At 44.7% G+C, this 15,537-nt stretch overlaps 1 protein-coding gene across 1 annotated transcript in view; it reads left to right on the top strand.

Annotated features, from left to right (window-relative positions):
- ATP1A1 (ATPase Na+/K+ transporting subunit alpha 1) overlaps positions 1-15,537 on the top strand; it is a 31,881-nt gene that overhangs the window by 13,967 nt on the left and 2,377 nt on the right. Inside the window, exons 3-18 of the mRNA XM_084835405.1 lie at positions 1,442-1,501; positions 2,319-2,522; positions 5,297-5,410; positions 5,546-5,680; positions 5,801-5,918; positions 6,643-6,911; positions 7,069-7,267; positions 9,123-9,232; positions 10,152-10,286; positions 10,513-10,705; positions 11,091-11,266; positions 11,583-11,719; positions 12,130-12,280; positions 13,012-13,180; positions 13,610-13,764; positions 13,996-14,119. Of these exons, the coding sequence (XP_084691531.1) occupies positions 1,442-1,501; positions 2,319-2,522; positions 5,297-5,410; positions 5,546-5,680; positions 5,801-5,918; positions 6,643-6,911; positions 7,069-7,267; positions 9,123-9,232; positions 10,152-10,286; positions 10,513-10,705; positions 11,091-11,266; positions 11,583-11,719; positions 12,130-12,280; positions 13,012-13,180; positions 13,610-13,764; positions 13,996-14,119 (2,449 nt within the window). The remainder of the gene's footprint in view (positions 1-1,441; positions 1,502-2,318; positions 2,523-5,296; positions 5,411-5,545; positions 5,681-5,800; positions 5,919-6,642; positions 6,912-7,068; positions 7,268-9,122; positions 9,233-10,151; positions 10,287-10,512; positions 10,706-11,090; positions 11,267-11,582; positions 11,720-12,129; positions 12,281-13,011; positions 13,181-13,609; positions 13,765-13,995; positions 14,120-15,537) is intronic.

Raw genomic sequence — 15,537 nt, 5'->3', positions numbered from 1 at the left:
TAACCTTTGTATTTCTAACAATGAGGTAAATTATCATACAAAACCGTTAACATTTCAAAATACTTGCTGTGCTCATCTAAAATTTTAAACTGCTAATTTCAACTTGAATCCCCATCAAAGAGAGAGAGAGAAATAATCCAGTCCAGTCCTGCATGATTCTTTTCCTTGTTTCTCAGTTTAGCCTAGTACTTTGAAAAGTTACAGCCCAAGTTGCCCTCCACTCCCATATGTTTTTAGACTGGAATCCCTGTGAGCACTGGTTAGCAAAGATAAGCCAATTCAATCCACCCACCCCAAGTGCTTTCAGGCTTGCTCACATGAAGGATGCTTGCCAGAGTTGGGAGATAACAGTTGCCTTAGTAATGAAGAGAAGTGTGTTTGTGGCTCTGTGCTTCTCTTCCTCCTATGAATTTGTCAAATATTTTTTTTAAAGCCATCAAAGAACTGTGGCAATGGCCAGCAGTTTGTGGTAATATTTTTGTAAGTTTAATTAGGCCTTTGGATAGTGGAGGCATAGATTGTGGCTTTATTTCACCAAGAATCAGCGACTGGGTGTTGCCTTATTGGCAACAAGTGCCTGCAGAAAGACACAAGTGTTTGCGTTTATCTGTTGGCTTATGCTGTGCTTCTAATATAAGGGGCTGGTTCACACATGTGTAGGGGACCCACTCATTAGATTAGAACGTGTTTCTTCACCCTGTCTGTTGGCCCCACATTGATGAGAGTGTATGTGTGCACAGGTGTACATACATAGGTGCTGCATCATACAATGTGTTCCTTTTGTAGCTTTGAGAGAAAGGGCATGTGAGCCCAATTCTTTCTCCTGTATGTAGAATAGGGGTGGCCAACATATGGGCCTCCATCATGTCTCGGCATTGGCTAAGGTAGCTAGGGCTATTGGAAGTTGTAGGCCAAAACATCTGGAGGGCCTCAAGTTTGCCCATCCCTGATCTAGAAGCTACATGCCCAGGGCCTATTTGAAACAGCCGTTTTTTGCTCTTTATTCTTGTAGCAACCCTCTGAAATTGCCAATCGTTATATGAGGGATTGGGAGAGAGTGAGTCCATACAGACTGAGTCCTTGGGGTGCAGAAATAGTTACTTGCTGCATAACAGGGATTTTAATATCCAATCTTGAGTCCACCACTGTCCGTTGGATAGCACTGGCTCTCTAGTAGAAACCTGAGAAAGGTGCATGTTCTTGTGGGTGCTGTAAGTGTACAGTAAGTGTGCAGATTCAGCAAGGGTGCAACTAATGAAGCTGTTGTCTGGCTGGGATCTATCAGCAGAGCCCATGAAATTAGCAAATTACTCTGAAGTTCTAGAAACATTAAGTTGCTCTGTCTGGAACCCTTTTCAGCTACAGTCATGAACATCATCCCCATACTGACAACATACGCAGGTGCTTGGAGCAAGTCTCATTAATCTCTTTGGCTTTGCAGGATGACCACAAACTCAGCCTTGATGAACTTCATCGGAAGTATGGAACGGACCTCAGCCGGGTAAGCTGGCCAACTTTCTGTTCTGGTTTGCAAGGACAGAGTACCTATGATCCCTATGGTGAATAAGATGTCCCTTTGTACGTAATACTTAACCTCCTTGTAGAAGGTGCCAATGTATCTTGTTTTCCCCCACTGCGCTGCTCGGCTCAAAAGTTGCCATTCCCTTCTGAGTTTTGACAGGGCTGTGTGCTTGCTGTGTGCTGCTGCCAGTTTGCCACTTTGTACAGGCATGGGCCATTTTGAATTATGCTGGAATATCATACAGGGTGAGGGCTATTGCATACTTAAAATAGATAACATAATAAAAGCTTGATTAAAGGGTGCAACCTTTAATCGCTTTAAATATATTGTAATTGGCTAAAGCCATCCAATTAATTGAGCAACGTTTTTAAACAAGTTTGTTTTTAATAATAGGCAGTTGTAAAAACTGCAAGTGGCAGTCACCTCCTTAGAACTTTTCACTCACACACAGGCAGGAATGCCTCTTCTAAGACAGCACCTGCTGCAACATATACATGCATCATCTAAAAACAAAGTATGCTCAATTTTAGTCACATGCAAATTTATGCAGACTGAGTGAATTTTAATCAGGTGACAACTCGACTTGTATCACTAATGAGGGAGCACATTAACTTAATGTAAAATGTGTTTTAGGAAAGGCTAGATAGAAGAAAAATTGATGTTTTGGGTTTGCTTACAAAAACAACCCAACTACTCCATAGTTTGCAGATAGTCTCTCCTGAGTGAGGCAGAGCCATGACATCTCTTAAGGACAATGCTGTGCCTGAATTCTCTTCTTTCCCATTTTTGCACTTAGGGTCTGACTCCTGCACGGGCCGCAGAGATCTTGGCTCGTGATGGACCCAACACTCTCACCCCACCTCCCACAACACCAGAATGGGTTAAATTCTGCAGGCAGCTCTTTGGGGGCTTCTCCCTTCTGCTGTGGATTGGAGCTATTCTTTGTTTTCTGGCATATGGTATTCAAGCTGCAACAGAGGAGGAGCCAAATAATGACAATGTGAGTAAATATATATGGGGGCGGGGAGAGACTTTGCTGTGCTATTAAGCTGCATAGCTGTTTTGACTTGTCTAAATTGTATGGTCCACTTTAGACATACCAGTGAATCATGGTCTCCCACTATGTGAACAAACAGTGTCAAGCAAAGGCCCAGAATGAGCTGTGGCTGGCGAGGGATGCTAAAAAACAACAAAAAGGCTTTTTTTGGTTACGTTAGGAGCAAGAAAATGATCAAGGAAGGGATAGATCCTCTGCTTATGGAAGATAGTAAATTGTTAACAGGTGATGGAAAGAAGATGAAACTACTCAACTGCTCTTTTGCCTCAGTCTTCTCCCACAAGGGGAGTTGTGTTCAACCTGGACAAATAGAACAAATGATTTACAGAGGGATTTGCAGCCCATAATAAGTTAGAGAGCAGCTCTTAGCTCACATCTCAAGAGCCACATGAATTACTTCCCCAAGTGCTGAAGGAGCTTGCGGATATTATTTCAGAGTCGGTAATCTTTGAGAACTCCTGGAGAACAGGTGAGGTACCAGAAGACTGGAGATGGGCAAATGTTGTCCCCATCTTCATGAAGGGGGAAAAGGTAGATCCAGGAAATGACCCACCAGTCAGCCTGACATCAATACTGGGTAAAATTCTTGAACAGATGATTAAATGGGCAGTCTGTGAGCATCTAGAGAATAATGCATTCATTACTGGGAGTCAACGTGGGTTTGTTAGAAAGAGGGCGTGCCAGACCAACCATAGCTCCTTTTTTTGATAGAGTTACTAGTTTGGTAGATCATGGGAATGCTGTGACATAGTATATCTTGATTTCAGCAGTGCATTTGACAAGGTTTCCCATGATATCCTTGTTGACAAGATGGCAAAATATGGGTTGGACAGTACTACAGTTAGGTGCATCCACAGCTGTTTGAGCAATGGTACTCAGCAAGTGCTAATTAATGGCTCGGCATCCCCTTGGAGGGAGGTCTCAAATGGAGAACCTATGCTGTTCAATGTTTTTATGAATGACTTAGATGAGGGTATAGAGGAGCTGCTTATGAAATTTGGAGATGACACAAAGCTAGGAGGCATAGCCAATACCATGGGAGACAGGATCAAGATTCAAAAGGATCTTGACAGGCTGGAACACTGTGCTGAATCTAGCAAGATGAGATTCAACAGAGATAAACGAAAAGTCTTGCATTTAGCTACAAAAAATAAAAAACACAAGTACAGGATGGGGGAGACCTGACTTGGTAGCATTACATGTGGAAAGGACCTAAGTGTCTTAGCGGATCACAAGCTGAATATGAGCCAGCAGTGTGATGTGGCAGCTAAGAAAGCTAATGCAATCTTTGGCTGCATTAACAGAAGCATAGGGCAGTATCCATTAGGGCTCTTCTGTGTGCGGCCAGCACCATTTGCAGCTGTGATGTAGTGCTTCTGGGGCAAGCCCCAAACAAGCAGAAATGCTCGTTTCTGGATGGGGGAGGACATGCCTTCCAGAAACAAGTGTTTCTGCTCATTTGGGGGCTTGCCCCTGGAAGCACTACATTTCAGCTGAAAACAGTAGGGGCTGGGCACACGCAAGGCCCCTATTGGATCTTGCCCACAGTGTCCAGATCACGGAAAGTAATAGTTCCACTCTATTCTGTGTTAGGCCACATTTGGAGTATTGTGTCCAGTTCTAGGCTCCCCATTTTAAGAAGGACATTGAAAAGCTGGAGTGCATCCAGAGAAGAGCAACCAGGATAGTGAGGGGACTGGAAACCAAGTCCTGTGAGAAACAGTTGAAAGAGCTGAGTATGTTTAGCCTGGAGAAGAGAAGATTAAGGGGAGACATGATAGCGGTCTTCAAATATCTGAAAGGCTGTGATGCAGGAGCAGACTTGTTCTCTGTTGCTCCAGAGGGATGGTCTGGAACCAATGGTTGGAAATTACAGGGAACCAGATTTTGACTAAATATTATGAGGAACATCCTAACAGTGAGAGCTGTTCAGCAGTGAACAGATTGTCTCAGGAGGTGGTGACTTCTTCTTTGCCGGAAATATTTAAGCAGAGGCTGGATGGCCATCTGTCGCGGATGCCATAGCTGCACCATGCAGTACAGAGCTTGCAATGAGCAAGTGGTTGGACTAGATGGTCTGCAAGGTCTTTTCCAGCTCTATGATTCTATAATCCTCAAGCATGTATGCTCCCTCCGTTCTCCTCTTTCACATACCAGAGGAGGAGATTGGGAGATTTTACTTCCACTTTTAAACTAAGCAGACTTCCCTGTGATGTCCAAACTCAGAATGGTAGTTTGTTTAAACTCTGCTTAGTGAGAGCAAATAGGAACTGAAACTATAGTTTGATCCTGGCTCGTTCTCACTAATCATGGTTTCCCATAATGTCTGAACTGGGCCTATGTTAGGTACAAGACAAGGTGGCTATGATCTGCCCTAGTTTCATTGTTTTATATGTAAGGTGATGTAAATCATCTAACTTCTTGGTTTGTGTTGTTGCCTGAGATCTGCTCAGGCTACTGAGAGCTTGGCCTGTAATGCTTCTAGTGCACTTCAACTGCGATCTTCAGGACAGGCCCACTTCTTCATCAAGGTCTTCATTTTACAATCCCATAATGAGTTGTTTCAAACTCTTTTACTCAGGGGCAAACTGGATCAAATTCTGTCTACTCCAGTACTGCTTACAACTAATTTTACAACACCAGACCCACTGTTTAGTGCCATTGTCATTCAAAAGACTTCTCACTTAAACTGATCAAATGTATGCATCTACTTGCAGTTGTATCTGGGTGTTGTGCTGGCTGCTGTTGTCATCATAACTGGTTGCTTCTCTTACTACCAAGAAGCCAAGAGCTCAAAGATCATGGAATCTTTCAAAAATATGGTGCCTCAGGTATGTAAATACAGCATGTTCAGCTTCGGAGGAGTGGGGGGCTCGCTGCTGTTACTGGTAGCTGTTTCTAGGTACAAGTAAGTGAAGGCTCTGATCGCATGCCGAAGAGTTCCCAGGTGCTCCTTTCTCTTGCAGCAAGCTCTGGTGATCCGAAATGGGGAGAAGTTGAGCATCAATGCTGAAGGGGTGGTTGTTGGAGACCTAGTGGAGGTGAAAGGAGGTGACAGAATCCCAGCAGATCTGAGGATCATTTCAGCCCATGGCTGTAAGGTATGTATGTGCCAGCTGTAAGACCAGAGGGGCCAGCATGCACCTGCAGAGGAACCACGCTTGCCACAGCCTCCTTGCAACCTCTTGTGGACTCTTCCTCTAACACAATTGCTTATGCAGGTGGACAACTCTTCTCTCACGGGCGAATCAGAACCTCAGACAAGGTCTCCAGACTTCACAAATGAAAACCCACTGGAGACTAGAAATATTGCTTTCTTCTCTACCAATTGTGTTGAAGGTAAAAACCATTTATGATATTTGATCAAACGAGTCAGTAGAACGCTGAAGTGCTTAGATCTAGAAGTGTTGGATACTTCAAAACAAGGGGAAATAAGGGAAGCTCTGGGCAGGGCACCTTCTGTCAGCACAGTGGAGCTGGCAGGTGAACACTTTGCATGACAAAAACAGCATGTAGTTGCTTATGTTTGCATTCTCTCTAAACAATGACCACATTGTCGGAGGTGCTTGATGGTTTGGGGATCTTCATTCCAACCATGGCTCAGCCCGAATTGCAGCAGCCCCTACCCTTTTTGTAGACATACTTGTTTTGTGATCAACTTGCCAAGAAGGTCCAGTACCTTTCCATTCAGATTTGCTACGTGGAAGTGGTATTTTTGTACTAGAGGGCAGCCTTTTCAGGGGGGTGGGGAGAAGCAAGCATGGGTAGCTGCTAGCTGTTTGCTAAAGGAGTGGGCAGTGGTACTTCTAAACTTCTGTTGAGCAGCCCCAGAGGACAAAGAATAAGGATATGGTCAGAAAACATTCTTACTGGGAGTAGGATAGAAATCTGTGTGCCACCAATCTTGATGTATCAAAGACAGTATCTTTGAGCTGTTTGGCTGGGAGGTAGCTAAAGGACTTGCTTGCATATAGTGAAGTATATACAAAATCATCTTAAAGATAGATCTTAGTTGTGCAGATAAATGTTTGTTTTTAACTATAGTCTTTGTAACTGTTTCCAGGGACTGCCCGTGGTGTAGTCATTAACACTGGTGACCGTACTGTGATGGGCCGCATTGCCTCCTTGGCCTCTGGACTGGAAGGGGGACAGACACCCATTTCTATAGAGATCGAGCACTTTATCCACATAATTACTGGTGTGGCTGTGTTCCTTGGCGTTTCCTTCTTCATCCTTTCACTGATCCTTGAGTACACTTGGCTGGAAGCTGTTATCTTTCTTATTGGCATCATTGTGGCCAATGTCCCTGAGGGTCTGCTTGCTACAGTCACAGTAAGTTGGGTGCAGATACCATGTGTTTGAAGAGGAGCTGCAGTGACTGCTGGCACACACTTCTCAGAAGCAAATTTTCCTGCTCTTTTTAGCAAGAGGTATGGGAAGACAGGATTGCAGTGAATACAAGCATCCCTCTCCTTTTGTCATTCTCTAGGTATGTCTGACACTAACAGCCAAGCGCATGGCCCGTAAGAATTGTCTTGTGAAGAATTTGGAAGCGGTGGAAACTCTGGGCTCCACATCTACAATCTGCTCTGACAAAACAGGCACCCTGACTCAAAACCGCATGACAGTCGCTCACATGTGGTTTGATAACCAGATCCACGAGGCTGACACTACAGAAAACCAGAGTGGTAAGCTGGCTGATCTTCCTGTCAGATGAATAGGCACTGTCTTCTGCTCATAGTCAAAATATATAAGCCAGCAAGGCCCCAAGAAGCCCCTGCCATTGCATAAGCTCACTGCTCTGTCTCCCATGTGACCAAGGAAAATACATTCATAGTAGTTCTAACCCTGACTGAAGTGGGACATCTTGGCCTGGCAAATGGTCTGGGAGCATCTGAAGCTGTAGTATTGCTGAGTCTAAGCAAGTCTGGAGCTGGTCATCTTGGATGGAAGCCCCATGCAAGAGCAGGATATGAAGGATAATAAAATATATTTTAGAAAAGTGGGCCAGCTTTTGAAGAGGCACTGATGGCTGTATACTTGCAAGAAAGCTGGATTCTAGGTTTAATTACTGTATCTGAAAAGCACATTTATTCATGCCAGAAGAAGCAATCATAATAGTTACCTCTGCTTCTCAGGGACAGAGGTGGCAGCTAAGTCAGTGGCCATAATGAAGGGTTGAAGAGCTGGGAATAAGCCTGCACTACTTTTGTTCATGATACCTCCCACCCTTGGCTCTTTGTGCTCCAGCAGCTCGGTATCATGACTGCCCAGTTTTTAGGTCTTGTAGCAGTGCCATCTTTCTCTCTGCTCCCACCATGTATTATGGTGAATCCTATATTCTTTCTTATTCAGAGGGAGTGGGAATAGCCAGCTGCTCTTTCTCTGGTTCTCTCCCCGCCCCCCTCCATTCAGAAACGAATTAGGAATTTACCCACTATTTTGTCTGAAAGAGACAATCACTAACCCAGTTTGCACAATCACCATGACTTAAACAAGCCCTAGTTGTTTGTTTAAGCCACGTTCCGGGTGCCATTTGCCTAATTACCTGCCCAGGTAGGGCTTGTTGTGTTCTCCAAACCTGGGCGGTGTTGCTTGTTTGAGGGATAACAGCTGTCAAATAACCAAACGACAGGCCATGGGTTATTTGAGGGAACCATGCCTGCCCAGGATCAGACGACACAACAAGCTCTGGTCAGGCAGGTGATTAGGTAAATGGAGCCCAGCACGCACTGCTGCTTAAACATGGCTTGTTTAAGTGATTATGCAAACCGAGCCACTAAATGCCTGGCCTTCTGCCTAGCCAATGTTTTTTTAAAAGGAAAGTGTGTGTGTGTCTTTGTCTTCCAGTAGTGCAATTTTAGTGCAAAAAGTATTTTGGTCTATAAGGAATAAACCTTTTATTACCATTCTTGCTGGAGCTGTGCAGAATACATCCTTTTATTTTGGTACAGGAGCATCAAGAAAGCAGCAATAGCATAGCATCATACTTTTATTACAACCAACTAAACATAGAAGCATTGGGGAGCTAGCTTCCAAGTTCCATAAAATCAATGTTAAACAAATAAAGAAGTGGGGGGTGAAGAGAGAGATGATGGTAGAAGGCATCGTGGAGGTCTGTCAGCTATATGTAACAGTCTTAAGATGACTGAGGAAGCTTTTTGCAGACTGCCTAAATGGTCTTGGATCATCCCAATGCATGCTGGAATATGGAAGCAAAGGTCATAGTCCCTTTGAAAATATAAAAGCCAGCAGTTATCCAGGCCAGTCAATGGATAATATTCCCAGAAGTCCTGAGGCTGCTGCTTCAATTATTGGAGTATGCCAGGTGTGGGTCTGAGCCTGCCAGCATTTACTTTAGTACTATTTGTGTAGCCCATAATTACTATAATTTACAAGATTTCAGAGATGATTTTTCTCAGTTGTGGTGGGTGTGAGTTTGTGCTTAGTGTCAGACAAGGGGAAAGTCGAGCAAAGCAAATGAATCTGTGTTTGATTCTGAAAATGGAACTAAAATGGAAGTTTCCACTGCTTCTCCCCAAGGTGCCTCTTTTGACAAGACATCTCCAACATGGAACTCTTTAGCCAGGGTTGCAGGACTCTGCAACCGGGCAGTGTTTCAGGCTAACCAAGAAAATGTTCCCATTCTGAAGGTGAGTCATTCCCCTGGCTTAGTTACCGTAGCTGCTCGTTTGCCAAGCATGTCTTGGCCTTATGGTCAATGTGAAGCATTATGAGGAGAAAGCAACTTGAGGAAGAACAGGGTTCTGCTGGTGGCAAAGGCAGTGTAGCAACCTCACTAATATCAGAGGACAGATATCATTCACAAATTGTCAAGGAACAATTTTGTTGGTTCTTCAAGTACAGCTTGGAGTCACCAGGTCCTTCTAACACAAAAGCAAATAGAAGATCTGCACCAACTCACACCCCCACACACACAAAAGCATAGTAGAAATCCTACTAAATGTGCAAAACTGTTTATTCCAATAGTAAAACTAGCCTACTGTGCCTTGAGCGGGCCTGCACAACTTGTGCCCACTAAACTGAACCCAGCCCTGGCAGTATTATGTGGTCTGTAAGGTGCTGAACAAACTGCCTGTCCTAGGCAAGCAGTAATGCCAGGATGTCCTTGGCTGCTGGGCTGCTTAACGTTGGTGTGTTGAAAACTAGGCAGGCCTGGTCTTAAGCATAGCAGAAGAAACTGAATGTATTCACAAGTCAGAAGTCACTTGTAGAGGAGACACAGTCTCCTCTACAATACAAGTGATTTCTGAATCGCTAGCAAGCACTTTGCACTTTGAGTTATTCTTGGGTATATTAAATTCATTCCCCCGATAAACAGTAGTTATGTTTAAAATATGTTTTTCATATTGTTGCAGATTTATTCATTTCTGTGCATGTCCACTAAAAATATGCTTGTTCTTTTTAAGAGAAAACTGATGTCAACCATTGTGTTTCTGCACAGAATGGGGACATGTATCTTATCTGTAAAGAAGTGATATTTATTTGGAAGGCGGATCATCTTATAAGGTCTTCAGATACTTAATGTATACTTACTGTATTGTTTGCTAGAGGGCAGTGGCAGGAGATGCCTCTGAATCTGCACTCCTAAAATGCATTGAACTCTGCTGTGGGTCTGTCAAGGAACTGAGGGAGAAGAACCCCAAGGTGGTAGAGATACCATTCAACTCTACCAACAAATACCAAGTAAGAAACGTGTGATGTTTTGCATAAACAAACACTGCATCTTTCGTATTGGGCTAGGTTGGTTTTTGTTTAACCCTGGTGGGTTTGCATTACCTGCCAATCAAATTGCTGCTTTGTGTGCCAGAGCTTTGGGGATGGTGGAGTCTGAGTGTAAAACTCCACACCAGCCTCGTAGATGAAACCTTGTCCAAAAAAGACATTTTCTAACACTATTCAAAAAATGCAGCTGTCGATCCACAAGAATGCAAACCCATCAGAATCACGGTACCTGCTTGTGATGAAAGGAGCCCCAGAGAGAATCCTGGACCGCTGCAGCACCATCCTGATCCATGGAAAAGAGCAACCCTTAGATGAAGAGGCCAAAGATGCATTTCAGAATGCCTACCTTGAATTAGGAGGCCTTGGGGAGAGAGTATTGGGTAAGGTGGTCTGTTGGACTAGTCTTGCCTTACATTAACCCACATGCTCGATTGCCTTAGTACAGCCAAGAAATCACTGGAAGTGCTTGCGAAGTGTTTGGGTTGACTGGAGCAATGCATGCTGGGATCTGTAGGTTTTCATAGACTGTAACTTAAAGAAAATGTTGGTAAGGCTTTGTTGTAAGCTTCTAATGCTTGCTGCAGTCTCATGCAGGAGAGAGAGTCTGGATCTGGCTGAATTATACTTTCCATTGGCTTCCAAGGTGCCCGGTGCCAAATTTTCCAAGGGCTTCTCAAATGTAGCTGGGCAACTTGGCAATCAAAATAGCCCCACTGAGCACCTCCTCCCTAATATGTGAGATTATTTGAATTGGATGTGTTGTAGGTTTTTGCCACCTGGCTCTGCCGGATGAGCAGTTCCCTGAAGGCTTCCAGTTTGATACGGATGAAGTGAACTTCCCGGTAGACAAGCTGTGTTTTGTTGGGTTGATTTCTATGATTGACCCTCCTCGTGCTGCTGTCCCTGATGCAGTTGGCAAATGCAGAAGTGCTGGAATAAAGGTAAAACTGCTCTACCAACCCACCCCTCCAAATATTAAACCTGAGCCCTCTGTAAACACAGCATCAAAGAATATAGAAAAGCAGCTGTGTTTGAGAGGTTTGCATGCAAGGGGGGGGCGGGTACAGACTAGACAGATCTGTGAACTGCTTTTCCATCTCAGAAGGAAGCCGTGCGGTTGCTGTTGATGCTTCTGTCTCTCTTGGATAAGCCACACCAATGCCTGCCCTTTGTCTCTGCTCAGGGGCATATGGCATTTGAAAAGTCACATGTGGCCTCTGCTACCAGGGACTGATGTTGCCTTGTTTTGCTTTGCAGGTTATTATGGTGACAGGAGACCATCCAATCACGGCTAAGGCCATTGCCAAGGGAGTTGGCATCATCTCTGAAGGCAATGAGACTGTGGAAGATATTGCTCTTCGCCTCAACATTCCTGTCAGCCAGGTCAACTCCAGGTACTGAGCATCAGCATGGCTAGAAAGAGACAGTGGTGCTTGTCTGGGGGAGGGTGCGGGGGACCTGCCACTTGTCTTCTAAATTCTAGCATTTAACAACAAATATCTGTGCTAGCGAGATGTGGTGGAGACAGGTGAACAAGATTGGAGCCAAGTCTGTGGAAACAGTGCTTCTGCTTGATCCCACACTTGAGCTGGCTGCATCCATTTTGCTTGTTTTCAAGTTGACAGTTTACCCAGATCAAGTTTCTAAAACTTTTTCAGCAGCATCCTCTGGCTGAGAGACTGGAATGGAAGCAGCCACTCCGTCTTGGTTGCCCTATCAGAGGGAAGGTTTCCTCCACTGAGTTAAAAAAAAAAAAAAGGAGTAATATTCTGCAGTTCTCAACTCACCTTCTCTCAAATTGCAGGGATGCCAAAGCCTGCGTGATTCATGGATCTGACTTGAAGGACATGAGCAGTGAGCAGCTAGATGATATTCTGAGACACCACACAGAAATAGTTTTTGCCAGAACTTCTCCTCAGCAGAAGCTTATCATTGTGGAAGGTTGCCAACGGCAGGTAAGCAGAGGGGATTCTAGCAGTGTGGTTCAGTCAGCTGTATCATGGAAGGGATTTTGGGGGACATATAGCCCAGCCCACTTCTCAAATGCAGGATCTATAATTCAGCTACAGCATCCCTGAAAGTGGACTGTCCAGTCTCTGCCTCTAGCAAAGGCAGTCTGTTCCACTGTCCCATTAGGATGTTTCTCCTAATGTTTAACCAAAGTCTGCTTCTCTGCCATTTCTAACCAGTGGAAATCTGCAGTACTTACTTAGGAAGGTAATGACTATACAGTACACACCTGGGTTGTCTAAACACAGTTTGTTCCTCCATTGATCTGCATTAGTTCTTGATTTATCACTGCTCTGTAGTTATTTCTATGCTTCTATACTTGTCAAGTCTTATGCTATGTAGCCCAGTACTGTCTACTCTGATCATCAGCATCTTGCCAGCCAGAAGCGCTTTCCCACCCTGATACATGAGATCATTTTAGCTGGAGCTGCAACCTGAATGCAAATGGTGTGCTCTAACACTGAACTTTGGTCCCTCTTCTATGGAGAGTAATGGAGGGCACGAGCACATTTTGAAGTTTGTAGCTGCTGTCCAGGTACTGGGGCAGACTTAAAGCCAATGGATGCTTTAATGCAAATGGTGGGAGTGAACCTGTCGGGAAAGAGAGGAGTTATTTTCAGCTGCTTGAGATAACTTGCATAAACCGAAGCTCCTTTTTCTTCCTCTTTCCTTTCAGGGTGCTATTGTAGCTGTCACAGGTGATGGTGTGAATGATTCTCCTGCTTTGAAGAAGGCAGACATTGGTGTTGCTATGGGTATTGCTGGGTCAGATGTCTCCAAACAGGCAGCTGACATGATACTGCTGGATGACAACTTTGCCTCTATTGTTACTGGGGTTGAAGAGGGTGAGTTCCTGACTCATTATGGCAACTTTGGTGTTCACAAACAGAACACTTCTATTTCCTTCCTCACCAGCCATGGTAAATCCTAGGTGTCCAAGAACTTTCTGCGTGTGTGTGCGCGCACATATGCACACACATCTGTGTGCATAGAAAAACTCCTTGTTTAGTCCTTGGAAATCAATGTTGTCTACTGTAAAGCCATCAAACTATAGCTTGTTCCCCAAATCTAAATTATTTGAATTTCCATCTGCTTTAGTTAATGTCTGCTCTACTGTAGTGATCATTTTCCTAAACTTTCCACATCAGTGTGAACTAAAAGCTGTTCTGTATGGAACTTAGGAAGTGAAGGTTGGCCTTGGGTACCTGGTAGTCTACACTCCTGTCACAGCAAACTTGGTTGCTTTCTTTAAAAATAGTTCTCTTTTCTCTTAGGTCGCCTGATTTTTGATAACCTGAAGAAATCAATTGCTTACACCTTGACCAGTAACATCCCTGAGATTACACCTTTCCTCATCTTCATAATCGCCAACATCCCCCTACCACTGGGGACAGTTACCATCTTATGCATTGATTTGGGCACTGACATGGTTAGTAAAACAATCTAGCAGGCTTTATTTCTACCATGCCTAAATATCCCCCACACCCACCCTTCCATAGCCTGAGGCATGTATGTTCAAGTGTTCTAAAATGCTTGCTGTGGAAACCAGATGTTGCTCTTTTGTTGAGGGGACTGTGAGTGTAGACGCTATAGGTTAATGCAAGAAACGCAACCCATGAAGTGGTATCTAATCCTACAACATCTCTCACCCACTTTAAAGGTTCCTGCCATCTCTCTGGCATATGAGCAAGCAGAAAGTGACATTATGAAGAGACAGCCCAGAAACCCCAAGACAGACAAACTGGTAAATGAAAGGCTGATCAGCATGGCTTATGGTCAGATTGGTAAGCGCACACATCTCCCTTTGGTGAACAGATGTGGGTGTAGGTGCAGGGCTATGAGCAGGTGGGGAAATTTGCCTGTAGAACAGGGGTGGGCATCCTTTTTGAAGTCGGGGGCTATGTTCCTTCGAGGAAAAGTTTGCTGGGGTGGGGCAAAAGTGAAAAATGAGCATGAACGCACTGTTCTATCTATTCACAGATTTCTCCCCCCCCCCAGTTCAAATACATCCATGCACTCCCCATTCACACAGTTATTTAAACCTCCTCCTCCTCTTTCCTTCCCCCACAGCCCTCCATTCAGCAAGTAGGTTTAGAAAAAAATTCCTAAGCCTAATTGCCTTGCAATTTCCATGGGGGTGGCAGTGCACAGGGAGGGGAGGGGTTCTCCACCCTTGATTCAGAAGTTCTCAGGTTCAATCCCTGGCATTTTCAAATAGGGCTGAGAGAGACTTCTGCCTGAAATATGGAAAGCTCCTGTCAGTCAGTGTAGAGAATCATGGTCTAGGTAGATCAGAGGTCTTAGTTGGTATAAGGCAGCTTCCTTTGTTTCCATGTGTGGGGTCCAGCCCAAATGTTTGCTCATCACCAACCTTGTTCCTCCTCATCCAGAGGAAGTGAGGGGTCTTCACATGGCATTTTGGACGCACTTCCAGAGCTCAGCACAGCTAGAGGTACAGGGCGTACTCTCCTCCTCGCTTTGGAGTGGGGGGATTCCTGTTGTGCTGAACTTCAGAGACAGTAGCACGATACGTTGCCCTTTTCCCAGTGATTCTGAGGCTGACTGATCACAGCCTGCATACTGTGGAATCAGAGCTCCCAGTGTTGTTGTCAGTGCTATCTGCAAAACATCGTTATTTTGAAGAACCATGTTCCAAATGTCAGTGGTTTCAGGCCTGAAGTCTGCAAGTAGAAGGAGCAAGTGGAGCTTGAGGGACGCAGAGCCCAGTGCAAAATGGCTGAAGAAAGGCGGTTGAGGGAGGGGCAGAGTAGCATTGGCCCAAGGTCTTGGTATTTTTAAAGAAAGCAGCAAAAGAAAAAGCATGAATGAAGCATCTTTTCAGATGTGATTTCCTAGATGAGATGCATGTTCTATATAAGAAAAGTGTGTGAAATCCCCTTGGCATATTAGAATGTAGAGCTTGGGATGTGGACTGTACCTTGCATTTCTTTGTGCCATTTCCTGCAATGTGTGAAAGAGCAGTGAGATGCTGGGACCTGAGAAGAGTGGTGGAAGCAAAGGCCTAAAGGAAAGGGGACACAGGAGGGCATAGTTAAGGGAATGAGGGGCCAAGCAGAAAGAGGTAAAGGTTGCTGGAATGTCGGGTACTCCCATGCAGGGCCTAGGGAAAGAGAGGCATGTGAGCTGTTCATGGGGAGGGAGTGGATAGGCAAGGGATTAAGGAGGCTAAAGGGCAAGTGGC

This window comes from Heloderma suspectum, chromosome 2 (genome assembly GCF_057233095.1).
Source record: "Heloderma suspectum isolate Gila_16-S chromosome 2, 16-S_ref, whole genome shotgun sequence".
NCBI lineage: Eukaryota > Metazoa > Chordata > Lepidosauria > Squamata > Helodermatidae > Heloderma > Heloderma suspectum.
The sequence above is the reverse complement of the archived record's forward strand: the minus strand, read 5'-3'. Positions and strand labels throughout refer to the sequence as shown.